This window comes from Rattus norvegicus, chromosome 8, assembly GCF_021556685.1.
Source record: "Rattus norvegicus strain SHRSP/BbbUtx chromosome 8, alternate assembly SHRSP_T2T, whole genome shotgun sequence".
In the NCBI taxonomy this organism is placed as follows: domain Eukaryota; kingdom Metazoa; phylum Chordata; class Mammalia; order Rodentia; family Muridae; genus Rattus; species Rattus norvegicus.
The window spans coordinates 8,071,481-8,085,628 of NC_141541.1; the positions used below are offsets into that span (position 1 = coordinate 8,071,481).

Below are 14,148 nucleotides of genomic sequence, written 5' to 3' on the forward strand. Positions count from 1 at the left end.
AACTATTTCACAAAATAGAAACAGAAGGAACACAACCTAATTCGTTCTCTTAATGTAAAATTACACTTATACATAAACCACACAAAGACTTAACAGTGGAAGAGAACTTCAGACCAATTTCCCTTTGAATATTTATCCAAAAAATACTCAATAAAATTCTCGCAAACTGAATGCAAGAACACATCAAAACAATCATTCACCATGATCAAGTAAGCTTCATCCCAGGGATACAAGGATGGTTCAATATACATAAATCCATCAATGTAATCCAATATACAAACAAACTCAAGGAAAAAATTATCTGATCATTTCATTAGATGCTGAGAAAGCATTTGACAAAACCCTTTCATGATAAAAGTCCTGGAAAGATCAGGAATTCAAGGTTCATACCTAAACATAGCAGAAACAATATATAGCAAACCAGTAGCCAACATCAACTAAATGGAGAGAAACTTGAAGCAATCACACTAAATTCAGGGATTAGACAAGGTTGCCCACTCTCTCCCTAAGTATGCAATATTGCACTTGAATTCCTAGGGAGAGCAATTAGACAGCAAAAAGAGGTCAAAAAAATACAAATTGGAAAGGAAGAAGTCAAAATATCACTATTTGCAGATGTTATGATAGTATACAAGTGTAACCCTCAAAAGTTCAACCAGAGAACTACTGAGCCTGCTAAACAATTTCAGAAAGTGACTGGATATAAAATTAACTCAAACACATTATTAGCCTTCCTCTACTCAAAGGATAAACAGGCTGAGAAAGGAATTAGAGAAATTACATCCTTCATAATAGCCAAAATAATATACCTTGGTGTGATTCTAACCAAGCAAGTCAAAGATCTGTTTGACAAGAACTTCAAGTCTCTGTAGAAAGACGTCCCAGAAGGTCTCAGAAGATGGAAAGATCTCCCAAGTTCATGAAGTTCATGAACTGGCAGGATCAATATTGTAAAAATGTCCATCTTGCCAAAAGCAACCTATAGGTTCAGTGAAATTCCCATCAAAATTCCAACTCAATTGTTCATAAAATTAGAAATAGCAATTTGCAAATTTATTTACAAAAGCAACAAACCCAGGAAAGCAAAAACTGTTCTAAAAAAAAAAAAAACAAAAAAACAAAAACAAAAAAAACTTACCATCCCTAACCTCAAACTGTATTACAGAACAGTCATGATAAAAAACTGCATGGTATTGGTATTGGTACAGAGACCGGCAGTTAGATCAATGGAATAGAATTTAAGACCCAGAAATGAACCCACACACCATTGATCACTTGATCTTTGATAAAGGGGCTGAAACTGTCCAATAGAAAAAAAGATAGCATTCTCAAGAAATGGTGCTGGTTCACTTGGAGGTCAGCATGTAGAACCCATTCTTATCTCCTTGTACAAAGCTCAAGTCCAAGTGGATCAAAGACCCCCACATAAAACTAGATACACTACAACTATTAGAAGAGAATGTGTGGAAAAGCCTCAAACACATAGGCACAGTGGAAAATTTCCTAAACAGAACAAATGGCTTATGCTCTGAGGTTAAGAGTGGACAAATGGGACCTCATAAAACTACAAAGCTTCTGTAAGGCAAAGGACAATGTCAATAGGACAAAATGGCAACAACAGATTGGGAAAAGATGTTGACTAATCCTATATCCAATAGAGGGTTAGTATCCAACACATCCAAACAACTCAACAAGTTAGACTCCAGAGAATGAAATATTCCTATTAAAAATGGAGTACAGAACTAACAAAGAATTCTCTACTGAGGCATATCAAAAGACTGAGAAGCACCAAAAGAACTGTTCAACATCCTTAGTCATCAGGGAAATGCAAATTAGAACAAACCTGAGATTCCTTCTCATTCCAGTCAAGATAGCTAAGTTTAAAAACTCAGGTGACAACAGATGCTGGTGAGGATGTGGAGAAATAGGAACACTCCCTCATTGTTTGTAGGATTACAAGCTGGTACAACCACTCTGAAAATTAGTCTTGTGGTTCCTCAGAAAAGTGGATATAGAATGGGCTACAAAATACTTACAGGAGACATAGAGGAACAAAGAGTGGAGCAGCGACTGAAGGAAAGGCCATCCAGAGACTGACATACATGGGGATTCATCACAGAATATAGTGGCCTAGTCTAGCATTTGTTGTGTCTTAGGGTCTGTATGACATCTGTCTAGGATCTTCTAGTTTCATAGTCTCAGGTTGAAAAGTCTAGTATGATTTTTTCCATCTGGTTATTTCTGTTGTTAGTTGATCTTGGTGTCTTGGTGAGCCTGTGAGCCTGTGAGGAGTGAGACTGCTTCTGGGAGACCAGCCCTCTCACAACAGGTTTTAGGTCCAAGACCTGTGGGACAGACCCAGCTCTAGGTTTAGGTTGAGATCAGAAGGTTCCTGTCCTAGGCCACCCTGAGGCTCCTTTACCCTGTGCATTCCTGGTGGGTTTCTCCTTAGAAAGTCAATGGAAGGAGAGTGGGGTCCAACATATGGGGCTGTGGGCTTAGGAGGAAGAACGATCCTGGCAGACCAGCTCTCCCCAGGCAAGATTTGTGTCTGAGAGCTTTGGAACACCCCCAGTTCTGGGTGCAATTGTAAACAGGAAGGATCCTCTCCGAGGGCACCCGGTGACTCCCAAGCCTTGTGCACTCCTGTTGGGTCTATCTTTGGACAGTCAGTAGAGAGAACCAGGGCTCCTACCTGTGGGCTGAGGGTGAGTGCTACTGGCAGGCCAGCTGCTTGGGGGCAGGCTTTATATCTGAGGGCTATGAGAGAGCCCGACCTCTGGGCCTATCTAATGCCTTAAGACACTGTAGTGTTTTGAATAAGAAGGACTTCTGCTGTGGTTTGCCCTGGAGTTATCTGTATTTTGATGCTAATTCCACTGCCCCAAGGACAGCTGCCTACTCTGGTACTCAGGAGTCAGAGTTCACTAGAACTTCACTAGAACCTTCTCCCCATTGAATTTGTAAAATACTGGTAAAGGGCAGGTACAGGATAGAAGGAGGCCTGTCATTGGATGAGAAGGAAGGATAGGCGAGAGAAGAGTTTGAAGGAAGAGGAGGAGACTGGGACAAAAAAAGAGGAAGAGGCAGGAAGGAGAGAGAGAGAAGCCTCGGCAGGAGAATATGACGGGTGATGTTAAGATTCCATGCTGTACCTTTATAGATTGTTACAAATGTTTTTAAGGGATGGATGTGTATTGGACTTTGTATAAACATACAAAGTGGTGGGCAATTATATCTTATCAGTTGGGTGAAAGGTTATTGTGTTGTGTGTTCTTTTATATGACTGTTTGAGTGTAGGAAAGTATGCGGCAGTTGGAGACACTGGGCTGCTGCTGACGAGTTGGAATGTGTTTCCTCCAAGATGTCTAGCAGATATCTTGGGGCACTGCAGTGCTGAACCTATCGAGGTAAAAGACAACCATACTTTTTTTATTTTTTTTTTCTTTGTATTTTTACAACAGACTTCCATAGGCTCATATAAGTGTGGCCTTGTTAAAGTAGGTGTGATCTTGTGGAAGGAAGTGAGCTCCTGGTGGCGGGCTTTGAGGTTTCAGAAGCATATGCCAGGCCGCTCTTTCTCTCTTCCTTTGGCTGTCTGTGAATTACTATGTAAATTTTCACTACTTCTCCAGTGTCATATGTACCATCATCTTCCCATCATGATGATAATAGACTAAGGTAATGAAAGTGCAAGCAAGCCTCCACTCTCTTATGAGAGTTCCCTTGGTCATGATGTCTCTTCCCAGTAATGGGATAGTAATTAAGAAAAAGGCCAACTACACTGATAGCAGAGTCATTCATGGGGATTGATATGTACTGCCCTTGTTACCACCACATTTAAGCTACACTAAGCCAACAAATGTTTAGAAGGCTGACTGAACTATTAATTGACATTTATTCATCTACACAACTTTCTGTCCACTGACTAGATGGCATTTCATGGTCCTACTAGCCCTTTTATTTTTTCTTTACCTCTTTCTTAATGCAATACCTCAGCCTTAATCTGAAAGTGTGGATTGTAAGAAGAAAGCATGGATCTCCTTTCTTCCACAATAGGAAGCTTGCTGATGTGGCTTCATCCTATTTATTCTCAATCCACTATTCCTTTTCTTAATCCAAGATGATTACCAGCATGTGGACCTGTGCGTTAAGAAGGGCAGGAAAGAACAAGGCATCTTGCCCATTTCTGTTTCTAGCTCAGTTGTAAGACTCTTTGTTACTATTTAGATACTCCCATCATCCTTGGGCCTTGCTGTCTTTGTTCAAACAGGAAGGTCAAGTTACACTTAAGGCTCACTTCCATTGGAATGGATTATCTACAGACTTGGCAACTGGACGAAGATTCCCATTTGATGATTCAGTCTAGCCATAGGAATAGTTAATGTTTAAAAGTAAATGTGTTTAAAATACTTATAAAAATACATTTGAAACCCTGACAATTTTATAATAATACAGATAATTGCTTGAGTGTTTTCATGGGAGATTCACCAAAAGGAAAGTCATACCAGGAAATGTTTGTTCTGTTTATGGGTGTGGAAGAAAGGTTTTTTTTTTCCTTGTTTGAATGTCCTTTAAAGAATCATTAAGATACATTATCCAACCTAACTTATAGACTCTAAAAGATTCTTAACATTTGACTTCACTTGTCAACTATCTTAGTTTTATCATCAGCCCTAATTGTATGTAAAAGATAGGGTTGAGGAGTCAAGCAGCACAGGCATTGTAGAAATCAAAATGTTAGCAAGTATGGCAATCAGGAACTAGATATGCAAAAGACAAAAAAGAGAATGTAACTTGATATATTACAGACATTAACAATTCCACCCTGAATTGGACCATAGTTGTTTTACAGTTAATGACTAACTTTGACTAATGCCATTCTAGTCCTATATGAAAGGAGGTTGCAAAGAAACAGTTGATATCAGAGTGTTAGTAAATGTAACAATTAGTAACTAGTTGAAAAGATCAAGAAGAGGGAGGTACCCATGGTACATATTGTACATTCTGAAAGTTCTATCTTTCAGAACACTTTTCCTATACCTTTTCAACACTTTCTGGAAGAAGTTTCAAAGAAGCTGCTATCAATCAATACTTTCACTTTGATATATGTCTGTTATGACATCATTTTATATTATCTTTAAATTAGCATCTAATGGTTTTTAATTTGTGTCTTAAAAGTAAAAACATATATGCAGTAAAAGTTCCTAAATAGATACAAATGCTTCTGTCCATCTCTTCTGCACCTTTTGCACAGACTTTGTTTTGAGATAGCACACATATTACAATACCATCCACAAGCATTTGCTAGATTTCGGAAAATATGTTATGCAGTGAGCAGAAAAACTTTCTGCAAATATACTAACCAGAAATGTAACAGACCAATGAAGGCATGCCAAAGCAAGTCAAATGAAAATCTTCTCTTTTATACTTTGTCACACATATCTCTTCCTGGAACAATTATATAATGTCTTATAGTATGTAAGACATAAAGTGATTTTGAGTTCTATTATTTGATCTTGCTAATGCATCAAGAGAATTGAGACAGTCATCAAAACCCCGATATTCAGCATGATAAAATGCATTGAACGCTCAGAAGCACAGATAGGTAACTTAGAAATTGTGGGTGGCATCTGAGGCAGCTTGGTATCTCACAGTTATTGAGCCTTCAACCTTGAGACCTGAAAAATCTTTTAGATACACAGATATGGAAGTGATTGATCTAGTTAATACCCCACTAGTATTTGCCAGAGAATTAGTGATAGAGTCATTCAGTTAATATGTTTGCACTTAATTTGAAGGACAAGAAATCAAAGATTCTTCTAGGATAGTTGCCACTGATATAGATACACTTGTTTTTCGTAATGCTCCAGTTTGAACAGACTCACAAAGCCTGTTTGCTGAGAAATAAGAAGCTACCTGTTTTGTTTTGTGTTGTTTTCTTTTGTGGCTTGGACTCACTGTATAACTCTAGCTAGCCTGTAACTTGTTACTTAGACCAGTCTGGTCTGGAACTCAGTGAGATATATCTGCCTCTACCTTTCCATTAAAAGTACTGCAATCAAAGGAGAAAGTTACTATGCCAGTCTAGAAGCATTTTAAGTTAGAAATTACTTCTGGAAGCTAAAATGAAAACAATGATAATATACCCAAGCTATTCTCTGGTTTAAGCAGCATTAAGGATCAAAATGTTTGTGCTAAGTCACATAAAAGATACAAAGGCATGGCAGACTGAAACTTAGAGAAGACTTACCCCTGTCTGTATCATACAGGAAGACGAAACAGTTCCACTCATAGTGATCCAGGAGGCTCAGGAGTGCACCTCTCAGTGAAGGTCTTAGCTGCAGCACAAACTGGCTCTCCCCTTCAGTGGGAAAGCTTGGTGTGATGAGAGAGATGTGCAGAGCACTGCAGAACGAGGTCAAGGTATGCACGGATCTCTTGTCATAGAGTCCAAAAATGGCAAACACCCCTCTAGAATACTGGGAACAGACTGCAGGGGGAGAAAAATAGACAGAGAAGCCAATCACCAACTTTTACTGCACACATGGTTTATGAAAGTTAAAAGAAAATTATGAAATGTCAGTAATATATAATAAGGAACACAGATTGTGTGCATTTATTGGAAAATAAGCTGTAAGTTCTGACAGCCAAGCCGTGTATGAAGCTGGCTTAAGTGAAATCAAATCAAGTTAAAGAGAAAGTTGACTAAACTAAAGTAAATACTATGCTACAGGCTTTTAGGAATAACAGATATAAATTTTTCTTTGTATTTGTTCTTGCCAGAAAACAGGAAAAATTTACTTTGACATTTTTAGTAGCAATTCAAACAGTTACCTGCTTCCTGTGTTATTTGTTTGCCTCATCTAATTTTGGACTGCATTTGATAAACAAGTTGCTAACTTTTTATTTCCAACTTTATAGGAATTTCATCTTTTGTCACAACCTTGAATTCTGCTTGAATCATGTTTGAAGATAGAAATTCTGTTTCAGAGGAAAACAATTTTTAGGCCGTATAAACAGCTGAATGAACTGGGAGTAACAGTGTACTATAAACCTAAAACAATTGCCACAACTCCTGAAAAGGCCTGCCTGGACAAAGAGGGCATCTCTTCACCTTGACAGTTCTTGCAAGGATAAGAAGGCACTGATGTTATGTGTGAGAGATTCTTTTTAAAATTTTTTTTGCTGACTACAGTATGACTAATTTATGGAACATATTTAGGTGACTTTTTTGCATCTACACTTTAAAAGACATAGAACTATGATCATGGGAGACATCAATTTGCGCCTCGTGTGTGTGTGTGTGTGTGTGTGTGTGTGTGTGTGTGTGTGTGTGTCTATTTGCAGCTGCTCTGTATTTGTGTCTTAGTTTAGACAATAAAACAAAACTGCATTGTAAATTCTTATATTGCTAGTAGTCTTATTTCTACTTCGTGTATATAACAAGTCAGAGTAGCTTTTCGCACTTGAATATATTTACATTTTGAGGCTTTTAGTTAATATTTTTAATTTATAAATTCATTAAGAAATTCAAGAACAGTGGATAATCTACAGCTATTCACATAGTTTTAGTTTACTAAGAAATAAAGAACTACAAAAATTTATTTTTACCTTGTGTATATAAGTATTTTCCTGTAGTAGTACATGTACTGTGTGTGTGTGTGTGTGTGTGTGTGTGTGTGTGTGTGTGTGGCTCACCACAGCCAGAAGAGGGATTCAGATCCCTAACTACAGCTCTTGATGCTAGGTTTGTGCTGTGAGCTGAACCTGGGTCCTTTGAAGATGCTCTGAAATAGGTTATCATTCTAGCCTCAGTAAGTAAACAAAATTTTATTAAAATGTTAAAAGTTCTAGACTTGTTCTAAATTTGTATTGTGTAATTTCTGAGATTTCAGAATATTTGGTATATAATTAGATAAACTTTACTAAAATCTAGGTATGTTTCTTTTATTTCTCTTTGTTTCATCTCTTAAAATTGGAAATCAGGTATAAATATTATAACAGGAGTATAAAGATAGCAGAAAATAGATGACATTGATGAACTTCACCTAACACATATGGGATACTTTTTTGAGAACAATAGGTTTACTAAAGGACCAAAATTATATTTAGTTGAAAATTCCAAGTTAAATGTGACATGGGGATATATGGGGAAAATTCAAGACCTTGTAAGCAAGCTTAAATACTAACATTGTCAGTGCTAACCTGATTATTTAGGACATAATTTGTCTCACTGGCATAAATGACAAAATCTAAAATGCAAAAATTCAATGAAAGTATATAACCCTACTATTTTATGAGGATACATGAAGCAAAAACCAACATATTTTAATACATCAGGTTTAAATAATTCCATCATTAAATTACAGAATAAGAGTTCTAGAAAGTAAAATACGTCAGCTGATCTTAAGCCAATATACATCATGTTCAGATGTTGTATGGTAGATAGCATTTTAATAGCTACTAAAGCTGTTTGTAAAGAAATCTAGTGAGGAAGATCATGTATCTCTAACTCTGTACTCCATCAGGAACTACAGTGAATTGCTGGAACGCTTTGGACATTTTAAAGCCATGCTCTGACAGAATGACTAGTTGTCATTGTCTCACAACATATATAGCTGTCATCATGAATTTCCATGTAATTCAAATTCCATAGCTTCAGTGATCCAGATAATTCATTTCCATATGTGTTCCCTTTTTATACAAGTTTGAGGCTGACTTTCAGTCTGTCCTTAATTAAAGGCGTAACTCAATTCCCTTTTTTTGTTTGTTTAATTTTGCTTTCGTGTTCTGGCCTGACTTTAATTCAGGCTAGGCATGTACTCTACCACTGAACTTCATTCCAAGTCCATAGTTCAAATCACATTTTACTCTAGTGAAAATAAATATGTTTATAGTATGGTCTAATTTACATAATGCATGATACAAGTTATCTTACTAATGATTAACTCTAGAATTCAAGTCTTCAGCTTCAGTTTCCATTTTGCTACTGAACCTACATGCAGACTTTAGAAATTATTCAGGAAAAAGTAGGAACAGAATTTTTCCCACAATATTTCTTGAGGAACTCCTAGAGTTCCCCAGAGGGACTGGTGCTGCATTGGAACCATTAGCAAGCTAGCATAGGCTAGAGCCCTTCTTCTATTGCACCTCTATCCTACACACACACACACACACACACACACACACACACACACACACACACACACACACTACACATCCAGGAGCACTCCTAACTTCATCCATGCAAAATATCAACACCTTTTGTAAAAAGGGTTAGACAGTAATGTGAAGCCTAAGGAACTATGCACAAAGTCCCTCTCCTGCTAATTCCTTCCACAGAATTTAAATGGAAGCCTGTTCACTTCCCAGTGTTCTGATACTCATCATATCATATAGCTTGTCTCGGTTTATTTTACTAGGCCTCAATAAATTTAATAACTTCTTTATATTAATCATATACATGTGCTTCCATTCATTGCATTATGATAATCCGATTTTATCATAGCTAACTGCCATTCTGCTTCTATTACTCTTACTTTCAAAGCATTCTAAATACACATCCATTAACACTGCTTCTGAATGAGTTCTACCATCAGCATACATTTGCAAATTTCTATAGTGTTATTATTTTAAACATTGTCGCCTTGTTTTATTCTAGAGCCCTGACTTGGCAGGTGAAAGCTTATTGTGTCTTCAATATATAACAACTGGCTGTCAGTCAAATATTCAATGTTATTACCCTTATGTGAAACCCTGAACAATACAATACTTGGTTCAATAGATTCAAATTTCAATAGCCTAGTCATTTCCATATTTATTATAAATTTCATTACTGAAACACTAAATTAAAATTTTCTTGGTTATCTCCCACACTCATCTATTTGTTCCTTAGAATCTAAATAAGTATTCAAACAGTACATATAAGAACATGTAACTGTAGCATAATTTAATAATCTAAGTTTTAAAAAAATATATTCCCAATGTAGCAAAAGAAAACAGAATTTAGTTTTTATATAAAGTGACAAATATTAAATAATGCATAGTCACTGAATGGAGGTGATGGTATCATGGTGACAGACATTTTGCATTGCAAACACTAATTAAAATGGAGTTTTCAAGAAAATAATGTGTAAGTTTCACTGCATATCCTATATTTTGCTTCACTAATGAAATAACATGTATTATGTAAATCAGCCAATAATAGACACTAGTAATAATCCATTAACTTTAGACCTGATGGTGTGAGTTGAACTAAACACATCTTCTCATCAGGTAGTTGCCAAATGTCATTTCACATGCATATTCTATATGATAAATTAAACCACATTATTCCATAACTTGTAAAGAATTGTAGTCTTGTAATTATTTAAGTAAAATGATATTGTCTTAGCTCAGTGTGTTGTAAGTTAGAAGAGATGGATTGAATTTGACATGCCCACAGCAGTGTGGATGAAGAGAGGCAGTCTCTTTCATCCATATAGTTCCTATCTTTCTCCTTTTCTAAATGTGTTTATGGCTTGGCATTATTAAAGCAAAGAACTTCTGTGCTTTGTTCCTTTTGTGTCTTCACTAACTGTGCAGCCTCCTATTGGAGGGACTTTTAACATAGTTTCTAATTCATCTATCTCCAATGGTTTCTCATTAGCTTCACCACAAAACTGTCAGTTTTTAACTTCTAGTTTGATGGAATTCTCTGACATGTTTTTGACACATTAGATGTGGTTTTCTTTCTTTTTTCCTTTAATTGAATATTTTTAAATTTACATTTCAACTGTTATCTCCTTTCATGGTTTTCCCTCCAGAATCCCCGTATCCCATCCCCTCTACTTCTGCATCTATGAGGGTGCCCCCCAACACACCCACCCACTCCTTCCTGCATCCCTATCCTGGCATTCCCTAGCCTTCACAAGACTAAGGACTTCTCCTGCCATTGATGCAAGACCATTCTCTGCTACATATGTGGCTGTAGCCATGGGTCCCTCCGTGTGTACTCTTTGTTTGGTGGTTTAGTCCCTGATAGCTCTGGGGTGACTGGTTGATTGATATTGTTACACTTACAATGGGGTTGCAAACCCCTTCAGCTCCTTCATTCCTTTTTCTAACTCCTCCAATGGGGACCTTGGTCTCAGTCTAATGGTTGGATCAGATTATCTAGTTCTGTATTTGTCAGGCTCTGGCAGAGTCTCTCAGGACACATCTATATCAGGCTCCTGTCAGAATACACTTCTTGGCATTTACAATAGTGTCTGGGTTTGGTGACTACATATGGGATGAGTCTCCAGGTGGAACGGTCTCTGGATGGCCTTTCCTTCAAGGTCTGCTCCATACTTTGTCTCTTTATTTCCTCCTGTGAGTACTTTCTACCCATCTTCTAAGAAGGACTTAAGCATCCACACTTTGGTCTTCCTTCTTCTTGAGCTTCATGTAGTCTGTGAAATGTATTTTGGGTATTCCAATCTTTTGGGCTAATATCCACTTATCACTGAGTGCATATCATGTGTGTTCTTTTGTGATTGGGTTACCTCACCCTGGATAATATTTTCTAGTTCCATCCATTTGTCTAAGAATTTCATGAAGTCATTGTTTTTAATAGCTAGTAGTACTCCACTGTGTAAATGTACCACATTTTCTGTATCGATTTCTCTGTTGAAGGACATCTGGGCTCTTTCCAGCTTCTGGCTATAATTTAGGCTGCAATGAACATAGTGGAGCATGTGTCCTTTTTATATGTTGGAACATTTTTTTGGGGTGTATGCCCAGGAGTGGTATAACTGTGTCCTCAGGTAGTGCTCTGTCCAGATTTCTGAGGAACCACAAGACTGATTTCCAGAGTGGTTGTACCAACTTGCAATCCCACCTAAAACGGAGGAATGTTCCTCTTTCTACACATCCTCACCAGCACCTGCTGTGCTATTCTGACTGGTATGAAGTGGAATCTCAGTGTTGTTTTGACTTGCATTTCACTGATGACTAAGAATATTGAACATTTCTTTAGGTACTTCTCAGCCATTTGATATTCCTCAGCTGAGAATCCTTTGTTTAGCTCTGTATACCATTTTCAATAGGGTTATTTGATTCTCTAGTTGACTTCTTGTATATATTCGATTTCAACCCTCTGTCAGATGTAGGATTGGTAAAGATCTTTTGCCACTCTGTTGTTTGCCATTTTGTCCTAAAAACTGTCCTTTGCCTTATAGAATTTTAAGGGTTCCCATTTCTTGATTCTTGATCTTAGAGTATAAGCTGGTGTTTTGTTCAGAAAAATTTTCCCTGTTCCCATGTATTTGAGACTCTTGTCCAGTTTCTCTTCTATTATTTTCAGTATATCTGGTTTTATGTGGGGGTCCTTGATCCACTTGGACTTGAGCTTTGTACAAGGAGATAAGAGTCGATTGATTTGCATTCTTTTTCATGGTGACCTCCAGTTGAACCAGCGCAGTTGAAACAGCAACAACATGTTTGTTGAAAATGCTGCCTTTTTTTTCCATTTGATGGTTTTAACTCCTTTGTCAAAGATCAAGTGACCATAGGTGTTTGGAGTTTTAAATGCTTCCCTTGCCTTACTTCTAACACCACAGCTGTGGTCTTCCTTTGTTTACTGGACATGTCTTAATTTCCTTTAATTCCTTTAATTTGGTATAGCTTCATACTTTCCACCTTAAACTTACCACTTTTCCTATAACATGACATCATCTAAGTCTGGGCTTTAAGCATTATGTTGTTTTTGAATATGAAATGTTCTCCAAAGACTTATGTATTTAAGCACTGGGTCCTCAGATGTTGGTGCAGTTTGGCAATATTACAGAACTTTTAGAAGTGGACCTTTGATGGAGAAAGTGAGTCACTGGAGGAAGGCTTGGAGGTTTTATTATCAGCATTCTCTTCCTTTTTAGTTTGCTTTTTTAGTGAACATGCAATGTGACCCTTCGTACTTTCCCCATCATAGTATATGGTATACCTTTATCTGTAAACGGAAAATGCTTTCTCCTACAAGTTACCTCTTGTCAAATATTTTTGTTACAGATTCTGACTGTAAAAACTGAACATATGAATTCTCCATGGTATGGTTAAAAAGAAGGTTTTTAGTGTATATCTGAAGGAGAGAACATCCAAAGGCATCTGGAATAGTTCAGAGCAGCAAGAGAGGAAAGTAGTAGACTGAACAGGTCAGCTACTAGACTTGGCCTTAGACAAGGGAGATATAGAAATGTGTCAGGGGAGAGCAAGAAACAGTGTGGGCAAAACACAGGGTATAATAGATGATCGAGAGGGAACACAGCCAAAGCAATGAGGTTATCAGAACAAAATGAGTAGCCTGTGAGCTAGGGAAGTTTAGTGTAGTGGGAAGTGGGAAGAGTGGAGAAGAGCTAGCAGGGACTCTGGAATGTGTAATACTTCTTAAGTACTTGTGATATAGAAGAAGCCTGAAGGTCAGCATGCTTTTTGTTATACTAATAGGTACAACAGCCAGCCATTTGTTTCTTTTACCACTGATAATGAAAATGCTTTGCTTTAGTAGGGGGGAACCCTCTTCACAATTAACTGCATAATACTGGCTTTTGTTTGAGCATCTAAATTTGGGGAAATAGAGTTTCCTTTGGACCTGACACTGACTAAAGCAATACTCTATGTGCACATGCCCATGCCCTGCCCAAAAACTGCCCCATCTACTTCAAATCCATCACATTGTCTGAAGAACTAAGTGTCTTTTGTTTTCACAGCTTCTTTGACACAGTGGATTACCTCAGATTGCTTTTACAATACTTTACCACCTCAACACTTAGAACTGTAGTCTTTCTTCTGATCAACCTGAAATCCTGGGTTATATGAAAAGTCTATAGAGAAAATAACCAAACTCCTCTTCCTCAGCCATAGCTAAGATCCAACTCCCACCTCAGCAGAAATAATGTTACAAATTATTAAACGATAGTTGTCAATTTTAAATACTATTATTTAACTGCCCTACCCAAACATCTATAATATAGAGATTATATCTTGAATGAGATATACAAGTATAAACAAAGAAAATCATTGAATATATTATTCATTTATTTATTATATATTATATTATTATTATATAATAATCCATTAAGATTGGGATCATTATATAAAAACAAGTTGCAAGAAAAGTCTATTCATGTT

The 14,148-nt window shown here is 37.1% G+C and overlaps 1 protein-coding gene across 6 annotated transcripts in view; it reads right to left on the reverse strand.

Annotated features, from left to right (window-relative positions):
• Gria4 (glutamate ionotropic receptor AMPA type subunit 4) overlaps positions 1-14,148 on the reverse strand; it is a 454,905-nt gene that overhangs the window by 304,586 nt on the left and 136,171 nt on the right. For all 6 annotated transcript variants that reach the window (XM_087560749.1, XM_087560747.1, XM_087560748.1 and 3 more), the window contains 1 exon segment: positions 6,254-6,493. Coding sequence is in view for 5 of the 6 variants with exons in the window: in XM_087560747.1 (XP_087416873.1) it covers positions 6,254-6,493 (240 nt within the window). In the remaining variant the exon portion in view is untranslated.